Source organism: Myotis daubentonii, chromosome 2 (genome assembly GCF_963259705.1).
Source record: "Myotis daubentonii chromosome 2, mMyoDau2.1, whole genome shotgun sequence".
NCBI classification, from domain to species: Eukaryota; Metazoa; Chordata; class Mammalia; order Chiroptera; family Vespertilionidae; genus Myotis; species Myotis daubentonii.
Window position 1 is genome coordinate 40374816 of NC_081841.1, and position 24175 is coordinate 40398990.

Here is a 24175-nt window from a genome sequence, read left to right on the forward strand (position 1 = left end):
TCGGCTAGAAGATAAATTTTTTAAGTGGAAGGCTTTTTTTTATTAACAATTATCCTATAGTAATTAAGGAAAATACCATTCACTAAGAAATCATATGTATTTTCATTATAGTTATTCATTCCTTGGCATTCAATAAATGTTTACTGTGTGCTGGTGAGCAAAATATATAAGAACAATCTCATAGAGCTTGCAGCCTAGTCGGGGTAATAAACATTACATAAATAATCACACAAGTATATGAGTATACCTTGTAATCAGTACATGAAAAAGAGTACAGGGAACTTGAGTAGCACAGTGCAAAGAGACATGCTTTGTACTGGAAGTTGGAGGAGTCTTCCTTAAAGAAGGGAAGTTTGAGTCAACATCTGGAGGATGAACGAGTTACCTCATGAAGCAAAGATGAGGCTGGAGGCAGCATAGCACTTTGGGGCCGTAGAAGCCAGGGTCACTAAAGATACGGGGGGTCAGAGGAGCAGATAATGGAGGACTTTGTAGGCCATACTGAAGAGTGTGTTCATTATCCAACAGCAAAGGGAAGACTGAAGGATTTTAAATAGAGAGAAACATATCAGATTATGATTTTGAAGAGAGCATCTGGCGCTATTTGGAAAATAGCTTGGAGGGATGTAAGAGCAGAAGCCTGGAGGCCAGTAAGAATGCTACAAGGAGCAATCATGAGGCTATAATAGTCCAAACGGGGATACTGATAGCTTAGACTCGGGTGATTAGGAAAATGTAGAAAAATGGACAGATTGAAAACTTTCTAGGAGGTAAAATTGGCAGGACTTTGTCATAGTATGACTCTTTGGGGTGAGCCGTGGAGAGGTATCAGGGATGTCCCTTGGTTTATGACTTGCCATGATTGGTTGAATGACTGTGCTATCTTCTACTACAGGGAGCCAGAGGAGAGGAGGACAGGTTGGGAAGGGTGGAGTGGGGGAAGGAGAGCGCTGAGGACAAGGAAGTTCATGAGTGCATTTTGGCGGGATATCCAAGAAACATCCAGAGGTATGAAGAGTACGGGTTTGGATTAAGCCTCTGAAGATCTCCTGTCTTTAGGGTCAGAAAGAAAAGATGAACAAGCATAGCCCATTACAAACAGCACTATAATATTGTGATGATAATCCTAATGTTCTTAGCGTAATAAAAATTTGCCTTTTATATTTAGCTCTTTCTCATTTATTATCATTGTAAATGTTTATGGCTTAAATCTTATTACTTTTAAAATATGATGATTGACTCCTTGTTACCTTTTCTAATTTAAGGTGGTTTGTTGGAAGTGTTCTGATTACAAAGCTCATCTGGAGTATGATGGTGGTAAATTGAGCAAAGTTTGTAAAGACTGTTACCAAATATTAAGTGGATTCGCAGACAGTGAAGAAAAGAAACGAAAAGGGATTTTAGAGGTATGAAATAGTAAATGTTGGGTGTTTTTTAGATTTTTATATGAGGGACATAGAATTGTATTTTAACCCTGAAGAAGACAAGTAACACATTTTGTTATTTCTCTTAGTATTTAACAATTTTTGAGAACGGTGAACAAATCATACTTTTGTTCTGTGTTGCTGAATGTTGGGATCATACAGAAAGAACAGGGTTGGTGTTCTGCATTTGAGAGTACACAGAGGTCATTTTGGATAACTGGAAAAAGATCATGAACTTCAAGATTCATTTAAGATTAAAGTGCAGGTCTGCAAACTTAAAATATAACTCTGAGTTCCAGGGTGTATAGATGTCGCTTGAATGGCAGACCAAAATGGGGTTTTTTTCAGGCAGGTCGGTGAGAAAGAAATGCTTCATTGGCTCCTAAGGACACAGGCTCAGTTCTTAACAACAGCAACTGATGCAACTGAATTAATGCGATCACTTGTTTTAAGGGGCGGGTTTCAGGCTGTAGCTATGAAGTAAAAACCTCAAGGGAGTTTTCTAGAAAAAACTTGGGGGAGTCAATTACTTAACCATGTGAACACATGTGCACACACACATACATGCAATATTTGAAACTCACTTTGTGCCAACTAGTGTTGTATGAGCTAGCTAGACCAAAGGTCTTAACAAACTTGTTCTGTAAAGGGCCAGAGAATAACTATTATAGTTTTTGCAGGCCAAGAGGCAAAATTGAGACTACTACTTCTCTAACAAGAGAGAAAACAAATTTTCACAAATTTACATTGACAAAATTTAAAATACAATAATTTAGTACAATTTTTTTCTAATATGGTAATAAGAATGGAATTCTTTTTTTCTTATTTTTTTTATTGCTTAAAGTATTACAAAGGGTATTACATATGTGTCTTCCCCCCCCCTCCCACCCTTGACTATTCCCTGGCCTCCCCCACCCCCCAGCATCCCATGTCCATTGGTTATGCATATATGCATGCATACAAGTCCTTCGCTTGCTCTCTTATACCCCTCCCTCCTGCCCCCCAACTTTCCCCGGCCTTCCCGCTGCATTTTGACAATCTGTTCGAGGCAGTTCTGCCTCTGTATCTATTACTGTTCAAAAGTTTATAATGGTCTCTATTATCCATGAATGAGTGAGATCATGTGGTATTTTTCCTTCATTGACTGGCTTATTTTACTTAGCATAATGCTCTCCAGTTCCATCCATGCCGTTGCAAATGGTAAGAGTTCCTTCTTTTTTACAGCAGCATAGTATTCCATTGTGTAGATGTACCACAGTTTTCTAATCCATTCATCTACTGATGGGCACTTAGGCTGTTTCCAGATCTTAGCTATGGTGAATTGTGCTGCTATGAACATATGAGTGCATATATCCTTTCTGATTGGTGTTTCTGGTTTCCTGGGATATAAGGAATAGAATTCTTTAGAGGGAGGAGGGAAGGTAATATTTCCCTTAATTGGAGTCTAAAGTTAGTGTTTCCTATTATCAAATTGATTTTAAATGTTTATCTGAAAGCACTTTCTTAGCTCCCAGATGGTGGGCTGGTAGTCCATAGTTTGCCAGCCAGTACTTCTTCCCCTATCTGTGATGAAGGGCCAGTTTTATTTCCAAACCTCATGATAGCTCAGTAATTTTGTAAAACACACAATCATGTGCTTGAGTATCATCACAAAGTCAAATTATATGGAAGTTTTTCAGTGTCTACTCTTACTTTCTGTGCTTATCTTGAACCAGTAACCAAACATTTGGCAAACCAGCACTCTTGAATTGACACTGAGGAACAATACGCTAAGGATATGATGCTTTCTATAATGTGTAATAACCATTAGTCAAATGGTTTTGTTCCCTTTTTAGCCAGTGATTTATGTATTTAGGAGGCAAAGCAGAAAACTATAAATGACTCTACAAACATTAATGCAATTTTTATTTTTTCATTGATTTTTAAGATTTTTTTAATTGATTTATTTGAGAAAGGAAAGGAGATGGAGAGGAACATTAATTGGCTGCCTCCTGCATGCCTCCCACCAGGGATTAAGCCCTCAACCCAGGCATGTGCCCTGACCAGGAATCGAACCATCAACCTTTCAGTATATGGGATGACACCCAACCAACTGAGCCACACCGGCCAGGGCTTTAGTGAAGTTTTTACAACTTGAATTATCTCAGATTCCAAGATAAAGATTGCTGGCCAGTATTTGCCTTTTTGTTATGGATTCTTACATACGTGAAGTTGGTATGCGTTGCGGTTAAACGTTTAGCCTCTGCACTCAAATCCCAGCATCTCAATTCCTAAATGTATGATCTTGGGAAAGCTATTTCATCTCTGAACCTTATAGATAATGAAAGTTGTAACTTCCTGGTGTTGGTGTGAAGATTAAATGAAATGATACATTTCTTAGTGAGCTAAGAAAAGTGCATGCATAGTAAGCAATTAATAAATGTTTACTAGTAACTTCATTTAAATTCAAGGTCTGGCTATAGAGACAGTTAAAATTGACTTAGATATTTTTCCATGCTAATAATAGATCTAGATGAATATTTAAATAATAATTGCAGATGAATTTTTTGGGTGATCCCAGAAGACATTTGATATACGTACACTGTAGTTAATGAATGTTGCCCTACATTTAATTACTTCTCTGTCTGGCCCGTTTTGTGTTCAATCTCACTCACTCACTCTCACTCCATTATATTTTTCTAGACTGAATCAGCAGAAGTATCTGGAAATAGTGTGGTGTGCAGCTTTCTTCAGTATATGGAGAAGTCAAAACCTTGGCAGAAAGCTTGGTGTGTGATCCCCAAACAAGACCCTCTTGTGCTGTACATGTACGGTGCCCCGCAGGTATCTGAACTACATCTGACTGAAGGGAAAGAGGTCACGCGGATGGCGGGGGAGGCAATTAGACAGTGAACTCAGAACCCCTCTATGGAACAAGAAAGTTCAGTTTCATTATAATTGGAAAAAATAATAACAAATTCAAGTTTACTTAAACTGGTGGATTCCTTTATAACCAATAATTTCTCCACCCCATGGATCCTTTCTCCCCGTCTCTCATTCCTATTCTATGGGCTTGAAAAAAAGGTGAGTTGAAAGGACATTGGGAGAAGGGGGTGAATAGAGGAAGAAGCAGGAAGGAGAGGGAGCCTTTTTATTTTTATTTTTTAAAATATATTTTATTGATTTTTTACAGATAGGAAGGGAGAGAGATAGAGAGTTAGAAAGATCGATGAGAGAGAAACATCGATCAGCTGCCTCCTGCACATCTCCCACTGAGGAAGTGCCCGCAACCCAGGTACATGCCCTTGACCAGAATCGAACCTGGGACCTTACAGTCCGCAGGCCGACGCTCTATCCACTGAGCCAAACCGGTTTCGGCGGGAGCCTTTTTAATGATAGGAAGTAACAGGCAAGCTTTCCCTCCACCCACCTTGAATACAGGAATACCTGAAAGAGAAAGAAATTGAGAGGAAGAAAAATGTAAATCAAGCTTAGATTAACATTATCCAGTAACAGTTGTTTGAGAACTGTCTGTGCTTGGATCTGAGATAAATCTGTGGGAACAACAGACATGCAGATTTACCTTCTAACCAGAGCAGCACCAGGTACTATGGAGTATATAATGCTTAAAAAAACAGGGCATGTATACCAATTGTGCATTCACCTGGAAATACATAAACTTTTCAATGTACCTATTGTATTTTAGCCTATATCTAAATTAAAGACTAGTAAAACTTGTGTGTGGGTTTTTTTTTTGTTTTTTTTTTTTAGAAATAGACTTAAAATGCCAAGGTATATGTTCTATTCTATTTTGTGGTTTTTCCTATAACTTTTTCCTGCCCATAAATAAATTGATTCATTAATGAATGAAACACCAAGTAAAACTGTTTGGTAATGAGTCATTAACATTTGCTGGTTTTATACAATAAGATAAGTATTCTTTTCTTCCCTTTTTCACTGAACGAAGAGCTGGGGAGGCTCTTACCCAGAGGAGGTATTGGGTCAATGAATCCTAGCTGAGTTAGGTGTCCACTCTCATTCCTTAATTCATGCAGTCAGTATTAACAGTGACCTCATGGACAGGCACTGTGCTATTCCTGGTTCACCAACTCTGTCCATGGAGACTTCACAGTGCAAGTCTGTATGGAATAGTCGTAGGAAAAGAGGTTTTAGTAGGGGCTTGTAGAGCATGCGAACACATCATGAAGGGACTTGTATAGCATGCTCACACATGTCACACTCCTATGTATTATTTTTTTTTTCTTTAGGATGTCAGAGCCCAGGCCACCATTCCACTCCTGGGCTATCTTGTGGATGATATGCCAAGGAGTGCAGACCTGCCTCACAGTTTCAAACTGACCCAGTCCAAGTCTGTGCACAGCTTTGCTGCAGACAGTGAGGAACTGAAACAGAAGTGGCTGAAAATCATCCTTCTAGCTGTCACAGGTGAGACACCTGATGGTCCTAACAACCATTCAGCTACCTTGGACGATAACCCTGAACCTAAATAAAAATCAGAATGCTGAACTCCAGGACCAACCACAGTGTGGGGGTCTCAAGATTCACCGCTCAAGACATTCCCAGTTCTCCTTACGCATCTCTTAGCACTTTATGTTGAGAAGTATAGGCTCATAAATGTATCTGGTAGGGGACTATTTTTCCTATGTTTGTGTACTCTGGTGAAATTAATGTGGAGAGCCATTCTACCGATAACTTTTGGAAATAATGTGAAAAATGGAGCATTTTTTTAATGAGCTATTTCTTGACTATGTACTTTTGTCTTGGAGAAAACGGTATCAATTGATTATGTCACTATCAGGTTAGAATAGGCCACTTTCACTTAAGAATTATTTTAATGTCTTCCCTTTCACATGTAAGACTTGTAACAGTTTGAAAGATATACCTCCATGTTGCCAAAATAGATCCATGGTTAGAAGAATTACAAGGACAGTTTAGGCTGTTGTGTTAACTTATTTAATTTAGTGTATAAAGCTCAAGCTGCATAAATAATGTATGTCCTTTTAAAACAGAAAAAGGACAGGTTGTTGGTGTTCAAACTTTCGACTTATTAAGAAAAGATATTTGTTTTTGTAGAAATACTCCTAAAAATAAAATATCTTACGTATATAGCAATTATGTATATATAGTATTAAATATGAATATATCTATATACTATACATGCCTTTCTCTTCAGCTTTAGGTTCATATTTGTCTCTAATTTATTTTTAAAATATAAAGCATGTTTTATCTTGGAATTGGACATGTTCTAAACTTAATGTTTTTGGTGATATACGTTTAACTGATTGACATCTAAAGGTATTGATATTTTTATAAGAAAAAGCAGTAATTTATGTGGCATGGGATATATTAGTGAATTCCAACCGTATTTTGAAAGTACTATTTTTTTTTGGTTCTGTGCCTATTTAAAACAGTGCCTCTCTTTGAAGGTGCTAATAATTTCTATTTAAATATAAGGTGAGGGTTTAATTAATGCTTCAGTCTTGCTTACTCAGATAAAGTGCATTTTGGTCACCAGAATGGTCAAAATCATACCGGTTGTTTTTCATTTTATGATCCTCTAATTGTACAACAGTTAATATCAGTATATACAAAAATCTTCACAAACCTGGATTGTGCAAAATACCTGACCTTAAGCAGAATTGGGACATCAGGAAACTGCATTTCCTGTACTGTTTTTTTTTTCTCTAAGACTGTTGAGCATGGTTAAATGAGGACTATATAATTAACTAGAGGCGGGATCAGGCAGAAACAGCTCTCTGACATCCCCTGAGGGGTCCCGGATTTCGAGACAGCGCAGGCCAGGCCAAGGGACCCCACTGGTGCACAATAGGGGCTGGGAAGGGACAGTGGAAGGGCTCCAGGGTATATCCGGCCTGTCTCACCCAGTCCCGATCGGCAGAAACCCAGCAGCAAGCGTCTACCGGTCAGAGTGTCTGCCCCTGGTGGTCAGTGCGCATCATAGTGACCAGTTGAACAGTCGGAGGGATAATTAGCATATTAGGCTTTTATATATATAGATACTCAAGATATCTGTGTCGGCCTGTTCCTTTGTCAGATATAATACAAAATTCACAAGTGATAACCTATGTTTGAGAGGGCTGGATAGATATTAAAGGAAGTTTATGTTCAATTCTTTAAACCTCCTCAGTAAAGAATGGGGGCGGGGGGCACAGTATTGAAAAGCAATGTTTTAATGGTAGGTTTTGGGGAGGTACAAGATAATTGAAGAGAGCCTGAGCATTCCTTTCTCGTTTATCTTTCTGAGGAATCATAGTAGACAAAATATAATTCCTTGTGACTAAGGCTGCTCTTCATTATATTGTAATTATGATTAAAATCTCACATTAAGCTGGCTATTTAACTTAACCCTTTTCTCTAACTAGATCTGTTTTTTTGTTTTTTGCTTTTGGGTTTTTTGTTGTTGTTGTTGTTTTTACCCTGTTATGCCTCAAATGTTATCACATTTAATGCATCGTCTAGAGATCCACAAGAATGACCTCACTATCCTCTGCCTTTGGGGATTACACCTTTTTGAAAAATATGTATATTATTATTGATTTCAGAGAAGGGAGAGGGAGAGAGAGATAGAAACATTAATAATGAGAGAGAATCATTGAATGGCTGCCTCCTGCACCCTCCCTCCCGCACTGGGGATCAAGCCCCTGTCTGCAGGCTGAGCTCTATCCACCAAGCCAAACCAGCTAGGCCTGCGGATTACACCTTAAATGTAGAATAGATTTGCTCAGACTTGGAGATTTTCACTCATCTATTTAGGCCCTCTTAAGAAAATGTGAAACATTTATTTTTCTGTGAAGGAGCAGATAAACTAATTATGGCTGACATGATTGGGTTGCCTTCTTCCATGAAAGGAATACCAACCATGATCATTTACATTAAACCAAATACTTGGAGCCAAAAAAAGATAAAAGGTAACTTGTTCCTAGTAAATCAGGGGCAGACTTAAAAATATTTTATATTGCTTCTCTTTTCTAGTTGCCGTGTGTGTGTGTGTGTGTGTGTGTGTGTGTGTGTGTACACAACATGTGTATTCATGGGTGGTTATTGAGAAGGTTAAACTATAGCTATAGATGATGCTTTTGGTTTTCTTAATCTCAGGAAGAGAGAAGCAATAAAAATATGGAATGATTACCAGGGGAAGGTGACTTTTGTAAATGTGGATAGAACAATGGAAATATAAGGGCCAATTAGAAGATCTGTTGGCCAGATTATTTTGAAAACTGTTTTGAGCAGCAGGAAGACTACACTTTCCCTTTCAGTGAGTTCTTCTGGAGTGGAAGTCGTGGACAAATTTTGGCTCAATACATATCTATGTTATTTAATTTAGATTATTGAAAGAATATTCATGAAGACACTGTTTATTATCATGCTCTTAATATTATCTTTAATTTGATAAAAAAAAGAAATATTATTGTAAGAAGAGAACTTTTAATTATCCAGTTACCAATTTCACTCCCACCCCTTGTTCTGTAGCCAAGCACAAAGAGAAGCAATGAAGCAGCCTTACCTGTTTTTGGTTAAATAATCACTAATGCTTTTATTTGGAGAAAGGCAAAGGAATAAGCTTAGTCAGCCATTTAGTAAGCACTCAACTAAACCAAAAGACCTCAAAGTATGATTGGTTACAAGAATAACTTACGTCTTTTGCTTTCTGAGACACATGAGCAGTCAGGAAGGATTGAACCTAAGAAGGTAATTGGTTGCTTTCCTATTAAAGCCAGCATCCCATCGTGTAGGTCTTACAATTTGTTTTCTCTAAGTTGGTGCTTTCCAACTCATCTTTTCTTTAAAGTTAAAAAATATTTCTTTGCTAAAAACTTCTGTTCATTATAAAACATTCCAATTTTTTAAACTTAAATTTTGCTTTATTGAAATTCTACCATTTAGGATATTTAAGTATGAAATGTAGTGCAGACTGATCTCCAGGGTTTAAGTGGGACTCAACAATGAAAACTGCCACCAGCCACTTTTGTAATAATGGCATCTATCATGCTGTCATGTATGCAAGCAATAAAACTCTTCAGGGTATGTTTTTATACTGAAATCTTAACATGAATGCCCCTAACCACATTCTAGAAGAGAATTCACTTCTAGAAATGATCATGTAACTCATTGCCTGGTATAGAAAAGAGAAAGTGTGTGTGCTTGGGAGTCGGGGTTGGGGGGAGTGGGCATTATTCTTTGGATTCAAATAACTATCAAAACCATTTTACTTCTGCAATGGGTATGGATAATGAAACAAAGCACATCTGCACTACTTTATCAAGCAACATCTCATTTTTCATGAAGTTTAATAACATACCCTTGGTGTACTTATCTTCACTGGGTGACCTACCCCCATTTTTTTAAATACACCATTTTTTAACTTTTTAAGAACTAGTTTTTTAAATGTGCCCTGTCCCCATCTATAGACAAACATTGGATTTTTTTTTTAAAGAATATTTGCTGTAGTCCTCAGTATATTACAAAAAAACAACAACTTCATAGTACTTCAGGGTTATTAAGGATTCATTAATGCCTTCTAAAAACCTTAAATCAAACATACTTCTTCGAGTTTACAATTGCGGTTTACTTCTTTTTGTCTACTCTGTGGAACAGGGTCTTTAAATTCCTTTAAATTTTAGATCTCAATTCTGGTTCTATTCAAAGCCTTACATTCTTACTCTGAGTATATTGTCTGTGGTAGCTCTGATAATGATCTTTCTGGGCTGGATCCATCCCCAGGAAAAGGCACCAATAGGAGCAAATAAACTTCTAGGGAACAAGGTCTTCTTCATGTTTTCTTGTTTTTGTTTTTGTAGTTACCTTTGCTCTAATAGAGAAGATTAATTAAAATTTCCTACATCACGTGATGTTTGTGTGAGCGGGTCTAAGCACATGGTATTTATAAGCTAAAATTAATTCAAAAGACAAGAATGTCTTAATGTTTTCATTGTTAAGATTCTGTATTCTTCAAGAATGTATTAATATAAAAACTGTGGCTAACTAGTTCTGATTCTCAGGACTGGATTGATATCCGTAGTGGACCATGTTATTTCCTTATTCTCATCCAGTTTTAGTTGAATCAAATTACTTTTATTTTCATATTCCTCTCTACTATAGATTCTCCAGATTTGGAAAATATATAAAAACCACTAGATCTACTTTTAAAACTCTTTCTGTGAATTTCTGAGTATATGTATATATGTAAAAATATTATTGATTTCCAATTCTGTTTTTTTATAGGAACAAAATTTTTATAGAAACTGTTCTTTTTAGTTTAAATATTTTAACATAAATTACTCCCATGAATTTTTAGTATAGTTCATTCTTATTTATGCCCGTATCCATGTCATGAGATGAAAACTTTGCTTTTTTTACTGCTATAGTAGAGAGAAATAAAATTAGGAACTGAAGCAAGCAGGAATGAGCAGAGAGGTGGGCAGCAGAAAGAGGCTGCTGGTCTCCAGATCAGAGCAATATGTGTTAAGATAAGAGAAAAATACACTGCAGAAGGTATATAAAATATAAATTTACATAATTGCATATTGATGGGATTTATTGCACCCCAGACTTTCACCTTGACCTCTATATCATTACTTTCTTTTTCCTTTAGGCTATAAAAGAAATAAATTTATTCTATTGGGCCATTTTTAGTGCTGTTTACTGAAGTAGAAAGAAATATCCCTTTAAAGTCCATCCTGGTCTTTTACTTCTGGACTGAACATTTGGCAGAATATAGTGTCTTTTCTGTGATTTGAGACGAAATAGCACATGCCTCGACAAGATCATTTTTAACTTGTTGGGGTTACTGAGTTACCCAATGGTTATCCCTTTCTAAAATTCATTGTAGATTGAATTAGTGAGATTAGGTAGATTTAGTGAAAATTAATTCAAGAAATCTCATTGTAGCATATTTTAATAAGTGAATACCAAATACATAGAGTGATATATATGTAGTTTTGGGGGAGAGGCATAATAATCTGTAGGGACCATTATGATAACTGAATTGCATTATATGTTAAGCATTATATGGATGTTGGAATGTATCACTTGGGGGGGTGGGGGGGAGGGTCTCCATTAGCAATCATGTCTGTATATAAAACTATCTTCTGTTTTTATTTTACCAAACTAGCATTTCATTTTGTGAGTGACAGTTGACTGATATTTTTGAGTAAGTGTGATCTGGTTTTGAATTGTTGACTGATCAGTTTGAAAAGGTATGTTATCAGAATTTTAGAGTTAACTCAAATGTGAAAAAGTATACATAAAGGTAATTTTTCTTTTCTAGCTATGTGAATGTAAATATGAATGCAGATAGTGTATATATTGTGTAACATATGTATATTTGGTCACAAAGGTGGGGAATCAGAAACATTGTAAAATTAAGCACTTTAATTCCTCTTAAATATTAAACATTTGTATCTTGTAAATAAATACATCCTTAAATGAATTCTAAAGACTTAGATGTTATTTCACCTAGGATTATATATCTTCAGTTCACACAAATTTTGGTTGGTTCTTCTCCCTCCCACCACTGTCAGATATGCAGCCAGGGGAGTCTGTTAAAACACAAATCAGATCATGTTGCTTCTTTACCCTAGTCCCTTAGGCTCCTCATTTCACCCAGAATAAAAGCCAACATCCTTTGAGCAGCTTCACTAGACCCTATATATCTCCCCCACCTCCACCCTGCACCATATGTGTCCTTGCTTTTCTTTAACCAAGCCCACTACACTCCAGCCTTAGAACACACACGCTACTGTCCGTTCCCTCTTCTTGCAATGCTCCTTCCCCAGATATCTGCGTGGTTGACACCTTTGCCAATTTAAAGTCTTTGCTCAAATCTCACCACCGCAATCTCACTTGACCAGGCCTGGCATCTTAGATTCCAACATAACACTCCCATTCATCCTTAATCTTATTTTTTTCCCCCCATAGCACTCATAATCTTGTAACAAATAATTACCTATTTTTATGTTTGTTTTTATTGTTTGTCTACACTTACTAAAACATAAGCTCCATAAAGGTAAGGATTTTTATCTGTTTTGATCACTGATGTCCCCATTCTCATCATAGTGCCTGGCACATAGTAGGCACTCCATAAAGTACTGACTGTAAAAACTAGGTTCTATAAAAGGAAAAATGTTGTGGGTACAGACTTTTGGAATAGTGGTTGAGAGGAAAAGAAAGCGACATTTTCTGTAGCTAAGTTGTTTTCATAAACAAAGCCAGATTCCTAATTAAGGGTTTAAAAACATAGTCAAGGATTTCCTCAAATCATAATGGTGAAAACCTTAGTCAATCTTTGCATGATGGAGTCTTGCTTTTAAAAAAAACAATCTCAACCCACTCTCACCAGCATCACCACCACCACACCTGGACTGGGAGGAAATCAGAGGCAGCTGGTCCCTGCTCCAGAAAAAGCCAGTGGCGCCGAAACACACGTCCTGAGGAAGTGGGTCGGAGTGGACCTGACCTGGGGTTAGATGATGGGCACTTGGTCTGCAGTTTACTCTCTTCCAGAGGAAGTGATTCACGCATTGTTTGGGTCCTGCCTTTCAGTAAAAACAAAGCCAGGTGGTTTTGTCTCAGTAAAGGAAATGCTCTGAGGTTAAGACGGCACCACATAGTCCAGTTATGGTATTTTTCACAAGATACAGTATTTTTAGATGATCACTTAAATATATCGTCATCATACACTGGGCACAGCTCTGAGTTGCTGATTCTGGGAGCTAAGTGAAGTCCAAGTCTGTGGGCGGAACTTCACGATGCTACTTCTTGGGGCTTTGAGTTGATTTCAGGGCTTGTGTTCATCTTCTACCAAAGAGTGCAGGTGGGTCTCCGACAAGGACTTAATAATTGTGAAAGATGATTAGTAACACAAATTTTTAATTCTGCTAAAAGTCGTATTTTAAGTATATCTTTTATTGATTTTTTTACAGAGAGGAAGGGAGAGGGATAGAGAGTTAGAAACATTGATGAGAGAGAAACATCGATCAGCTGCCTCCTGCGCACCTCCTACTGGGGATGTGCCCGCAACCAAGGTACATGCCCTTGACCGGAATCGAACCTGGGACCCTTGAGTCCACAGGCTGATGCTCTATCCACTGAGCCAAACGGGTTAGGGCTAAAAGTCATATTTTAAATGTATGGGTTTCCTTTTTAAATCCAGAGATAGAAGGAAGTCCTAAATCAGGGAGCTTTTGTCAAAAATTCAGGGTCGAGAACTGAATTCTAATCCTGTCTCACCTGGCGCTGTGATCTGGGCACATCATTTTACCTCGCTGAGCCCTGGTTTCCTTACTTGTACATTATTATTGTTGGGCTAAAATTTAAAATGATGAGAATTGCTAATGTTCCTTTAGGCTCCAGTAGTAGAATATTCTTATTGTTTCTATTTTTGTTATTCATTGCTCCCCTGATTCCACTTGCCTTCTTAAAAACCTGTATTTGGAATCATATGCAAGTATAATTTCACTGTATGTATAATCACTTCTCTTTTTCTAAATGTTCTTTACATGCTTTGTTAACATAGTGTTGTATGGAGAGTCTGCTCTCTGTGGCTTTTCATCCAGAAGGTTCTGATCACTCAGCTGAAGCCCAGAGGTCCTGGAAGGACAAAGGAGGTAGCTGGTGGGCTAAGCATTCGTGCTGATACACAGATAGAAGTCCCCTATGCAAGAGTCAGTTTTTATTCAGGCTGATGGGCTGGGCTGACTGTCAGGTAAGGCATTCTAAGTGCTGCATTAGGCACTGAAAAGGCATTTGTAGAGGCCACCTCTGCCCTGGCTGACCTCCCAGGCGTGGAGTCTGATTCCTAACCCCCAACACACTTACTGGTACCGTCTACCTGTAAAAAGGCCATGTTTAGCCCTGTCACTTCACTTCCATACAGTTAAGGATATCATTAACCAAATTAAAAGACAAAATGCATATTGAGAGAAAATATTTGCGACATCCACGACAAAGCTTATTTTTCATAATAAACATAAAAAGTTCTTACAGATGAATATTTTAAAAATGCAATGGAAAAAGGCAAAGAATATGAATAGGTAATTCACAGGAAAAGAAATATAAAGGATCAATATATGCAAAAATTCACTGATTGGTTTTTTTAACCTATTAAGTTAAAAATATAAAAAATATTGATACTACCTTAAGGTGGGTATGGGGAAATGGGTATACCCGTATACTTTTGCTAGAACCATAAATGGCCACACCAATATCTATTCAGATTTTAAAGATGCATACATACCCTTTGACTTAGCAATTCTGCTTCTAAAGAATCTACCCTACTGAAATACTAAGAAAAGTATAAATACAACCATGTATAAAGATATTTTCTGCAACATTATCCATAATGTAATAAATTCAAAGTGATGTATCATCTACCAAGAGAAGAACTATTAAATTATAATCCTTATAAGAGCATGCTTTGCAACTATTTGAAAGAATATTTTGGGATTTTTATGTATTGATATGGAAGATATATAGCAATGAGTGAAAAAAACCTATAATCTCACTATAAGTGAAAAAATAGAACTATATGTATGGTGTGATCTAATTTATACGTTTGTCTCAGAGCAGTGAAAAGTATGAACAGAAAGAAGCTACTAACAGTGCTTCTGATCTGGAGAGAGTGATCGGAGGTAAGGAGCCTTTCATATTTTGCATTATTTATTTAATGATATTGCTATGGACCAAATTGTGTCCCCCACCCCTCCCCCAAATATACTATATATTAAAGCCCAAATACCCAGTGTAAGTGTATTTGGAGATAGGGTGTGTGAAGAGGTAATTCATGTTAACCAGTCATAAGGGTGGGGCCCTAATCGGATAGGACTAGAGTCCTTGTAAGAAGAGGAAGGGACTCCAGAGGGCGCTCTCTCTCCACACGTGCATAGAACCAAGGCTATGGGAGGACACAGGGAGAAGGCAGCCATGTGCAAGCTGAGAAGAAAGATCTTACCAGAAACCAACTTTGCTGGCACCTTGATCTTGGACTTCCAGCCTAGACTGAGAAAATAAATGTCTGTTGCTTAAGCCACCCAGGCTGTGGTGTCTTGTTATAGCAACATAAGCAGACTAATGCAGATATGTAGAGATTTTTATACTCTTATTCATGGATAGTCTTTGTTGGGAGAGGACACCTCTTTTTTATTTTTAAAGCAGATATTTAAAAATCCCACTTTAAGAACAAGCTGAACCCACAACTTTTCCAATATTGCGTCCATCAGAGTTAGGCTGCTGCACTAATGAGGATAATTAACACCAACTGTTGCAACAGACCTCTAAGTCTTATTCAGAGTGATTTATTGTTCTTGTTACATGTCTAATATGTCTTGGCAGGGAACTCTATTCCATGTACACACTCAGGGGCCCAGGCTAAGGGTTGACCATCATGCTACCTCACTCAACATGAGGCTTCAGAGTTTGCCAAAGTGGAGGAAGGGAGCGAGAGGGTGAGCAAGGCTTTTCACTGACCCAGCTCAGAAGAAACACATGCCCCTTCTGCTCATGGTGACTGTAGAACTAGTCACATGGCCCCAATCAGACTGCAAAGGAGGCTGGGAAATAATAGCCATATGAATAGTTAGTGACTAGCAAATGTTCTTGTCATACTCCTTATCATGGATTGAATTGTATTCTCCCCAATAGGTATGTTCAAGTCCCAACCCCCAGTACCTCAGAATATGATCTCATTTGGAAATAAGGTCTTTACAGAGCTAATCAACTTGAATTTCCTTTGAATTGAAATCCTTCTTCTGTCTCCTTTTAAAATGAGATCATTAGACTGAGCCCTCATCCAATCTCCATATATATAAAAGCCTGATGCCAAAACCGGTTTGGCTCAGTGGATAGAGCGTCGGCCTGCGGACTGAAGGGTCCCAGGTTCGATTCCGGTCAAGGGCATGTACCTGGGTTGCAGGCACATCCCCAGTAGGAGATGTGCAGGAGGCAGCTGATCGATGTTTCTCTCTCATCAATGTTTCTAACTCTCTATCTCTCTCCCTTCCTCTCTGTAAAAAATCAATAAAATATATATTTAAAAAATTTAAAAAAAAAAAAAAGCCTGATGTGCAAAGTGTCCCCTTGGGAGTTCGACTGGGAGTTCGCTTGCTTGCTATGATGTGTGCTGACCACTAGGTGGCAGCACAGAATGAAGGAAGGCCCTGGCGGGCAGCTGGTAGCCGGGGAAGGGAGGCTCGGGCCGGCAGCCAGCAGCTGCTAGGGACTCTACCCATGCATGAATTTTGTGCACTGGGCCTCTAGTATCTTTATAAAAGGAGGACATTTGGACTCTCTTAGAGACAGACATGTACAGAAGGGTGACAATATGAACACATGCAGGGAGCAGACTGAGACTGGATTTATGCTGCCACAAGCCAAGAAACACTTGGGCTCCACAAGAGCTAGGAGAGGCATGGAATAATAGATTCTCCTCCCCAGCCCTCAAAAGGAACAAATCCTGCTGACATATTGATTTTGGATTTCAGCTTCCAGAACTGTGAGACAATACATTTCTATTGTTTTAAACCAAACACTCTGTGGTACTTTGCTCTAGGAGCCCTAGGAAATGAATATACTCCTTTATCAAGTTTGTGCAGAGAAAGATTTAATACACTGAATTAAATCTGGTAGAATGACTAGGCTAGGCATTCAGAAATTACTCCCCAAACAATCGGAGCGCCAAGGTTACCATTACGTTTGCCGCGGTCAGGAGCTTACTCCCAGGATCTCTCCACGTCAGCCACTATCTGAGAACCAGAGAGCACCGTTAGAACCATCAACTCCAGAGCCACGCCACGCCACGCCACCCATGACCTCTGCACAGGCAAAACGGATGCCTTGTGTAACTCTACGTCCTCACAATTTAGTTCAGAATTGAAATCTTGCGTGAATGTGTCTGTTTCATGGAATTAAGATTACGTCTAGAACATTTAGTTGCAAAGATATTGGAAATGTATTTTTTGGCTTTTTAGCTTCTGAAGCAAACAACAAAACAAACCACCACCAACAACAAAAAACAGCTCACAAGGAGGAGATTGAAATATATGTTGAACAAGCCATTCTGTTTTATTTTCCCTTTAATCTTTTTGATTATTTTATGGTTTCCTTAACATCTTCTGTCTCCTCTTATTGCCCATTCTGCCCTTGGCTATTTTTTTCTTTATATTCTCTGCACTATATTCTTTAGTGCCTCTGGTCTAAATTTGTCCAAGGGTCTCCATCTCCATTATTATCACCCTGGTATACATTACCATCATTTCTAACTTGAATTACTGCCACATCCCCTATCTGGTTTCCCATTCTCCCTTACCTCATTCCAATTCAGTGGGACGAGGGGTGGGTGACCTTTATAAAATTCATGAGGTCATGTGTTCCTGCTCACTCTTCTGCTTTTCTCCATTACCATCAGAATACATTTCCAATTCCTCACTCTTCTGAGCTCCCTTCTGACTGACCAGCTATTAGCTTTGTCACTTCCCATGCCCTCACAAACCCTCCTGCTTGATACTTAGCCACACTAACTATTTAAAGTATGCAGAATGTATCATTTTATTCCTTCATCTTCACTTTTGCACAAGCTGCTGAGCTCTGACTGGTTTGGAAGCTCTTTATCTTCCTCTTTCTTGGGTCAATTCCTGTTCATCCTTTAACCCAGGAAGCCCAGGCTAGATCCTTCTATGTGCTGACCTCAGTTACACTATCATTTTCTTCTTGAAGGGAGGGGATGAGAAGAAAGGAGAGTTGAGCAGTTTGGAGGAATGCCAATAAATGTGTTTTGTTCTCCTTTCTATCTTTAGTGCTTAATATAGTATTTAATGCCTGTTCATCTGTTTTCATTTTTATTTTTGGTTTTGCTACTGGTGTGACTAGAGGCACACATTTAAGACTGCTATCTGGATTTTGGCTGCATCATTTTCTACATTTGTATTAACTTGCTAGTATTGCTAATGCTTTTAAAAAACTTTTATTTTGGTTGTAGGTCACATCCTTAGTAGTTAGTTATATTATTATTCCCATTTCATAGGTCAGGGGGTGGGAGTAAGATCTTGCTTCTTTTTTTAAAAAAAAAAAGTATATTATTGATTTTTTACAGAGAGGAAGGAAGAGGGATAGGGAGTTAGAAACACTGATGAGAGAGAAACATCGATCAGCTGCCTCCTGCACACTCCCCACTGGGGATGTGCCCACAACCAACGTACATGCCCTTGCTGGAATCGAACCTGGGACCCTTGAGTCTGCAGGCCGACGCTCTATCCATTGAGCCAAACCGGTCAGGGCAGATCTTGCTTCTTAAAGAGGACGATTAACTCAGAACTTTTATTCTCATCCTGTACTAGTTCTAAAATAACAACTTATTAGTTTAGTCTCCGACTAGCCCAATGAGGTATATTTAATATGCAAAATATTTATTCATCCACCCATCCATTTAGTCAAACATTCAGTAACTGAAGAGGAATTAGAATAAATAAAAGCCACCAGAAAGAAACAAAAAGACAACTGTTGGGTAAACCTTCAGACATATTACATATGCTGTGCTTAGTACTGTGTGACAGACTACCTTAGTCACTGATTTACTGTCACTGATGTGTGTTATTATCCACCATAATTTGTTCTTAAAACTCAAATTGACTTACGCTGCCCACTACTGTTTGGATGAATTGTTGAGGAATAATTAGAGAGTGAAGATGTTCAAAGTCTCTACTAGACCTGGCTGTTGAAGAGAGACATGCAGGGCAGATGCCCCTTTTACTTACCAGTGTACTAGTGCGCTTCTGATACACAAAGCTAGCTTACCAGGGGCTGAAAAGCTGTACGTCCCTCAGCATTAAGTGTGAGCTAATGGAGTTGGTGTAGGGAAGACAAAAAGGAAGCCGGAAGTACAGAGAAAGGAACTTTGAAGGGCTTCTAAGAACGCCAAACAACATTTTGGGAACCTAGAATGCAGTTGTAAAGAAAAGAGGCTACTGAGGAATTCCCGGAGACAGGGTAAAGTAGTTTAAGACCGGGATGTCTAACAGAGATTTTCAGTTTTTGGCATTACTGTGATGTAAACATCACTATTATTTCAAACAGTTAAATATGTCACATGTTTGAGGGTGTTCCATTGGTGTATGTGTGTGGAACAAAAGGGAAAAAATTGTTTAGGGAGATGCAAGGCTCTACTGCTGTTTTATGTTTTACTTTCAATTTTATTTTGTATTGGTTTCAGGTGTACAGCTGAGTGGTTAGATAATCTATACTTTACATAGTGTCCTCAATATTTCCAATACCCAACTGGCACCATACATAATTATTGCAATATTATTGACTATATTCCCTGTGCTTTACCATCTCTGTGACTATAACTACCAAATTGTGCTTCTTTTTTTAAAAAAAAATATTTTTATGGATATTTAAAAATATTTTTTATTGATTTCAGAGAGGGAGAGATAGAAACATCAATGATGAGAGAATCATTCATTGATTGCCTCCTGGGGATTGAGCCCACAACCCAGGCATGTGCCCTGACCAGGAATCGAACCGTGACCTCCTGGTTCATAGGTCGACGCTCAACCACTGGTGCCACGCCAGCTGGGCTTTTATGGATTTTTTAAAGAGAGAGGAAGGGAGACGGAGAAACATCAATATGAGAGTGAAACATGGATCACTGCCTCCTACTGGGGGAATTGAGCCCAAAACCCAAGCAGGTGCCCTGACCAGGAATTGAACCTGCAACCCTTCATTGCACAGGACGAAACCCAGCCAACGGAGCCACACCGGCCAGGGCCAATTTATATTTCTTATTCCTTTCAGCTCTTTCACCCAGTCCTCTGAACACCCTCCCCCATGACAACCACCAGTTCACTCTCTATGAAGACTCTCCTACTCTTTTTTTTTTTCTAAATATATTTTATTGATTTTTTACAGAGGAGGGAGAAGAATAGAGAGTTAGAAACATCGATGAGAGAGAAACATCGATCAGCTGCCTCCTGCACACTCCCTACTGGGGATGTTCCCCCAACCAAGGTACATGCCCTTGGGACCTTTCAGTCCGCAGGCTGACGCTCTATCCACTGAGCCAAACCGGTTACGGCAAGACTCTCCTACTCTTAATTGTGTTGTCACACTGCCCTCTAATGGGCTGTTGGTATCTCACCGGATTCAATTGCTGGCTTCTGACCACCTGACCCACTCCACCCTCTGCAGACAATTTCCTGCACCCGCGGACAATATTTGAGCTAATTGATTAAAGCTGTTTATCATCGTTGCAAAACACTGGCAGGTTCCAAAATATGACAAAGAGGTATTAAGACATGGATAATGGAAGCTTGGCTAAGACTGATGATCAAAATGTTGGCATAAAATTAATTTGAATACTTATGCTGTAAAAAATCATCTGAATGGTCTTTTGCAAGAACTATTAAAATTTTCTCAGTTTCTAATTTAATTTAAAATGAACTTTCTCTTATTAAGGATTTTAAGTTAGAGCAAAGCCAGCCTACTCCCTAGCAAAGTAACATGGCAATGGCAGCTCCTCTGGTGAGGAATCCTACGCCAGGCCAGTCTAATCTGTTTTGGCTGGTTTGAATGAAAATCTTAGTTGCAATTGTACCCATTGCTTAAATCCTTGCTATTCCAGATTTTCCAAGTAAATAAAAGGACCCCCGACCCCATGTTTATTAGAGTGGTATTAGGTAGCGAGCATCATACTAAATAGTGGGGATAAGCTAAATAGGACGTCACTTCTGCCCTCAGCGAGGTCACTGTTGGCTAAGGAGGAAGGGCATGTTACTGTCATGTGCACAGTCCCCCCTCCTGTTGGAAATGGGTCTCCCTGGCTGAGACCCATATGCCTAATAGGTCATTGATAACTATGTGTTGAATAAATGAAGGAATGAATGAAGAAATGAGGCAGTATGTATAGAGGTTAAAAGCTGGTCAAATAGCCTCCTTTGATCCCAGCTCTGCCACATCCTAGCTATGTACTAGGAAATGTATCACTCCACTTAAACCCCTGAAAATTTTTTTTATGATGAATAAGGAGTCTATTTTACAAAACAAGTTATTCCACTTGGTAGGAAATATGATCCTTGAAGACAGTGACTCACATCATTATAGCTCCATAATGAGAGAGAAAATTCTCTGGTTTACTTTCTTGGGTGATTCATCCCCCGACTGATTGCCTTAACCTGGTACGGTAGGCAGAAATATGGCCCCTGTAACATGTCCATGCCCTAATTCTTGGAACCTGTGAACTTTACATGGCAAAGGGACTTTGCAGATATAATGAAAGGTACACACTTTTCAGTGGGGAGGTTGTCCTATGTTATCCAGGTGGGATAATCTAATCATGGGTTCTTAAAAGCAGAAAACCTTTCCTGGCTGTGGTCAGAGAGAGAGGTTCTGACAATGAAGGGTCAAGGAGATGTGACACGGCTAACTTTGAGGATGTGGGAAGAGGGTCAGGCGCTAGGAATGTGAGCAGTCTAATCTGGAAAAGGCAAGGAGATGGACTCTCCCGTGGAGACTCCAGAAAGGAATGCAGCCCTGCGATACCTTGACCTTCGCTCAGGGAGAGCGGAGTTGGACTTCTGACCTACAGGGTATCAGTAATACATTTTTGTTGTTTTCGGCCACTAAGTTTGTGGTAATTTGTTAAGGCAGCAATAGGAAACTCATACACCTGGGGAATGGTGGAAGCCTAGTTTCAGTTCCTCCCCAAATTCACTCAACCTCATCTGCCCAGCGGCAGCTTGCTCAGTGAGATCCCAAGCAGCCTCCACCTCTACCTGGTCCTCTCATTCACAGGAATAAACTGATTTGAGGGAATGAAGTAGATGATGATGGGGTGGGGTGGGGGGATGATGATGGAGAGAGAGAGAGAGAGAGAGAGAGAGAGAGAGAGAGAGAGAGAGAGAGAGAGAGAGAGAGAGATGGTAGAGATAATTCTGATGCTGCTTGAGCCCACGTTTCCAGTTATTTTTGAGGCCAAGGTCATGCTAGCCATGTGATTGTACAAGTTAAGTAGCTCCTCTTTTTGAGTCCATTAGTTTGAGTTAAATTTCTGTGACCTGCAACCAAACAGTTCTGCCTAAATCATAAACCTACAGTGAGAGAGGGATGGCTGAGGGAGGAGTTTGTTTTTTTTAAAGCCTTTGGAGACAGCACCTGATAATGCTTTAATTTGATTTCATAGCAACCCACTGGGAAACACATTATCCTACTTTAGATGAGAAAAGTCATACTTACTGGCTAAGTGCCTTTCCCACAAGCAAGAGTGTTCTGAACTTAAAATGGGAAAAGCCAAATCGGTTTGCTTTGTCTCCAGGGAAACACATTGCACATAGAGTATCCTGCCTTATGTTTTTGTTTTTTCTTTAATGTTATCAAATTAGAGCCACTCTTTTTCAAGGCCTCACCACTTCCCATTTCTCTATCCTCAAACACTTTAATAAACTCAACGCTCTAGTGTCTAAACAAGTACTGGACAAACCTGCTTAAACATAATGTGGTGGTACAGATAGAACTTTTGAGCACTAGCTATGTGATCATTCTTCCTTCTCCTTAAAAAAAACAAAAACAAAAAAAATTAAAAGCAGTCATGATTGTTCCTGAAGCATGTTAATAGAAGGCGCTGGTTGTTCCATCACACAAGATATTTTATCATTTAAATTGAAATATGTAATGTCTTGTAAAATTCATGACATGTCTTTCCTGGAATATATCTTACGCTTGCTCTTTTAATTTTGCCATTAGCAGTTAGGGAAAGACTGTCTATTGGTGCCACAGATAAGGGAAAAGGTTTTAGTGGCATCGTTTTTGCCCCAGGGCAGCTTGCCCCTACGAAACACTTCCTGGTTATGGTCATGGAGTGTTGCCATGAGCCTACCCCCTCTTTGGTCTGTTTATTTTTATTTATTTTTTTTGAGTTTTGAAAATGTTTTCTCCCTTTGTCTCTGAAAGTTTTGTTTTTAAGAAGAATCAAAGAAGGAATTGTTCATAAAACTTGATAAGATACCTATCCACCACTAGTGGACCTTCAGGTCTTAGTTTCATTCATTTGTTCAAAAGTATGTATTGAGTACCCACCATCAAGCATGTTCCCCAGGGCGCCTGTGGATGGCTGTGCTGGTGAATGGAATCTACTGACATTGTGTAGTGCACAACTTCTGCACTGCTGGTGTCCTTGCCCTCCTGGGTAGTAAGCCTAGTGACTTCTAGGAGGTCTTGCTTGAACTTTCCTCCCTCTTAGACTATATGCTCCATAATACACCCAACTATAGGACTACCCATTGATTTATAATGGTCCTCTGTTAGATTGTAAACTCAAAGGGGTTGAGATTTCGACTCCCTTGACACTTTCTAGGGGCTTTCTAGGGATACATCAGTGAATTAAATAATAAAAAATCTCTGGCTGCTAGCAGCTGACAATGCAGTAAAAGTGAGAGAGCGTAAACAAGTTCAATGTGTTGCATGCTAGATGGAGATACATGCAATGGAGGAAAGTAAAGTAGGAAAGGGTCTTTCTCCTCACCTACTTTGGATCTTTGCTTAAATGTCACCGGTTTTTTTTACTGTGAGATAGGAAACCTTGGAGGCTTGGAGAAGAGAGATACTATCTGCCTAAAAAGAAAAACAGCATTTAGGAATAGAACAGTAGGCACACTTAGCAAAAAGCTGGTAAGGCAGTTATCAGATCTCCACTTTGTAGGGAATCAGGCCACACAGCAAATAACGTTTTACACCGAATATAGAGAACT

The 24175-nt window shown here is 38.9% G+C and overlaps 1 protein-coding gene across 4 annotated transcripts in view; it reads left to right on the forward strand.

The window, feature by feature from the left end:
- FGD4 (FYVE, RhoGEF and PH domain containing 4) overlaps window positions 1–11874 on the forward strand; it is a 231223-nt gene extending 219349 nt beyond the window's left edge. For 3 of the 4 annotated variants that reach the window (XM_059682520.1, XM_059682523.1, XM_059682522.1), the window contains 3 exons: window positions 1266–1406; window positions 4107–4247; window positions 5672–11874. In XM_059682520.1, coding sequence (XP_059538503.1) covers window positions 1266–1406; window positions 4107–4247; window positions 5672–5914 — 525 coding nt within the window. In that variant the 3' untranslated portion in view covers window positions 5915–11874. The remainder of the gene's footprint in view (window positions 1–1265; window positions 1407–4106; window positions 4248–5671) is intronic. The other variant, XM_059682521.1, reaches the window with a different exon arrangement.
- Window positions 11875–24175: the final 12301 nt, after the last annotated feature.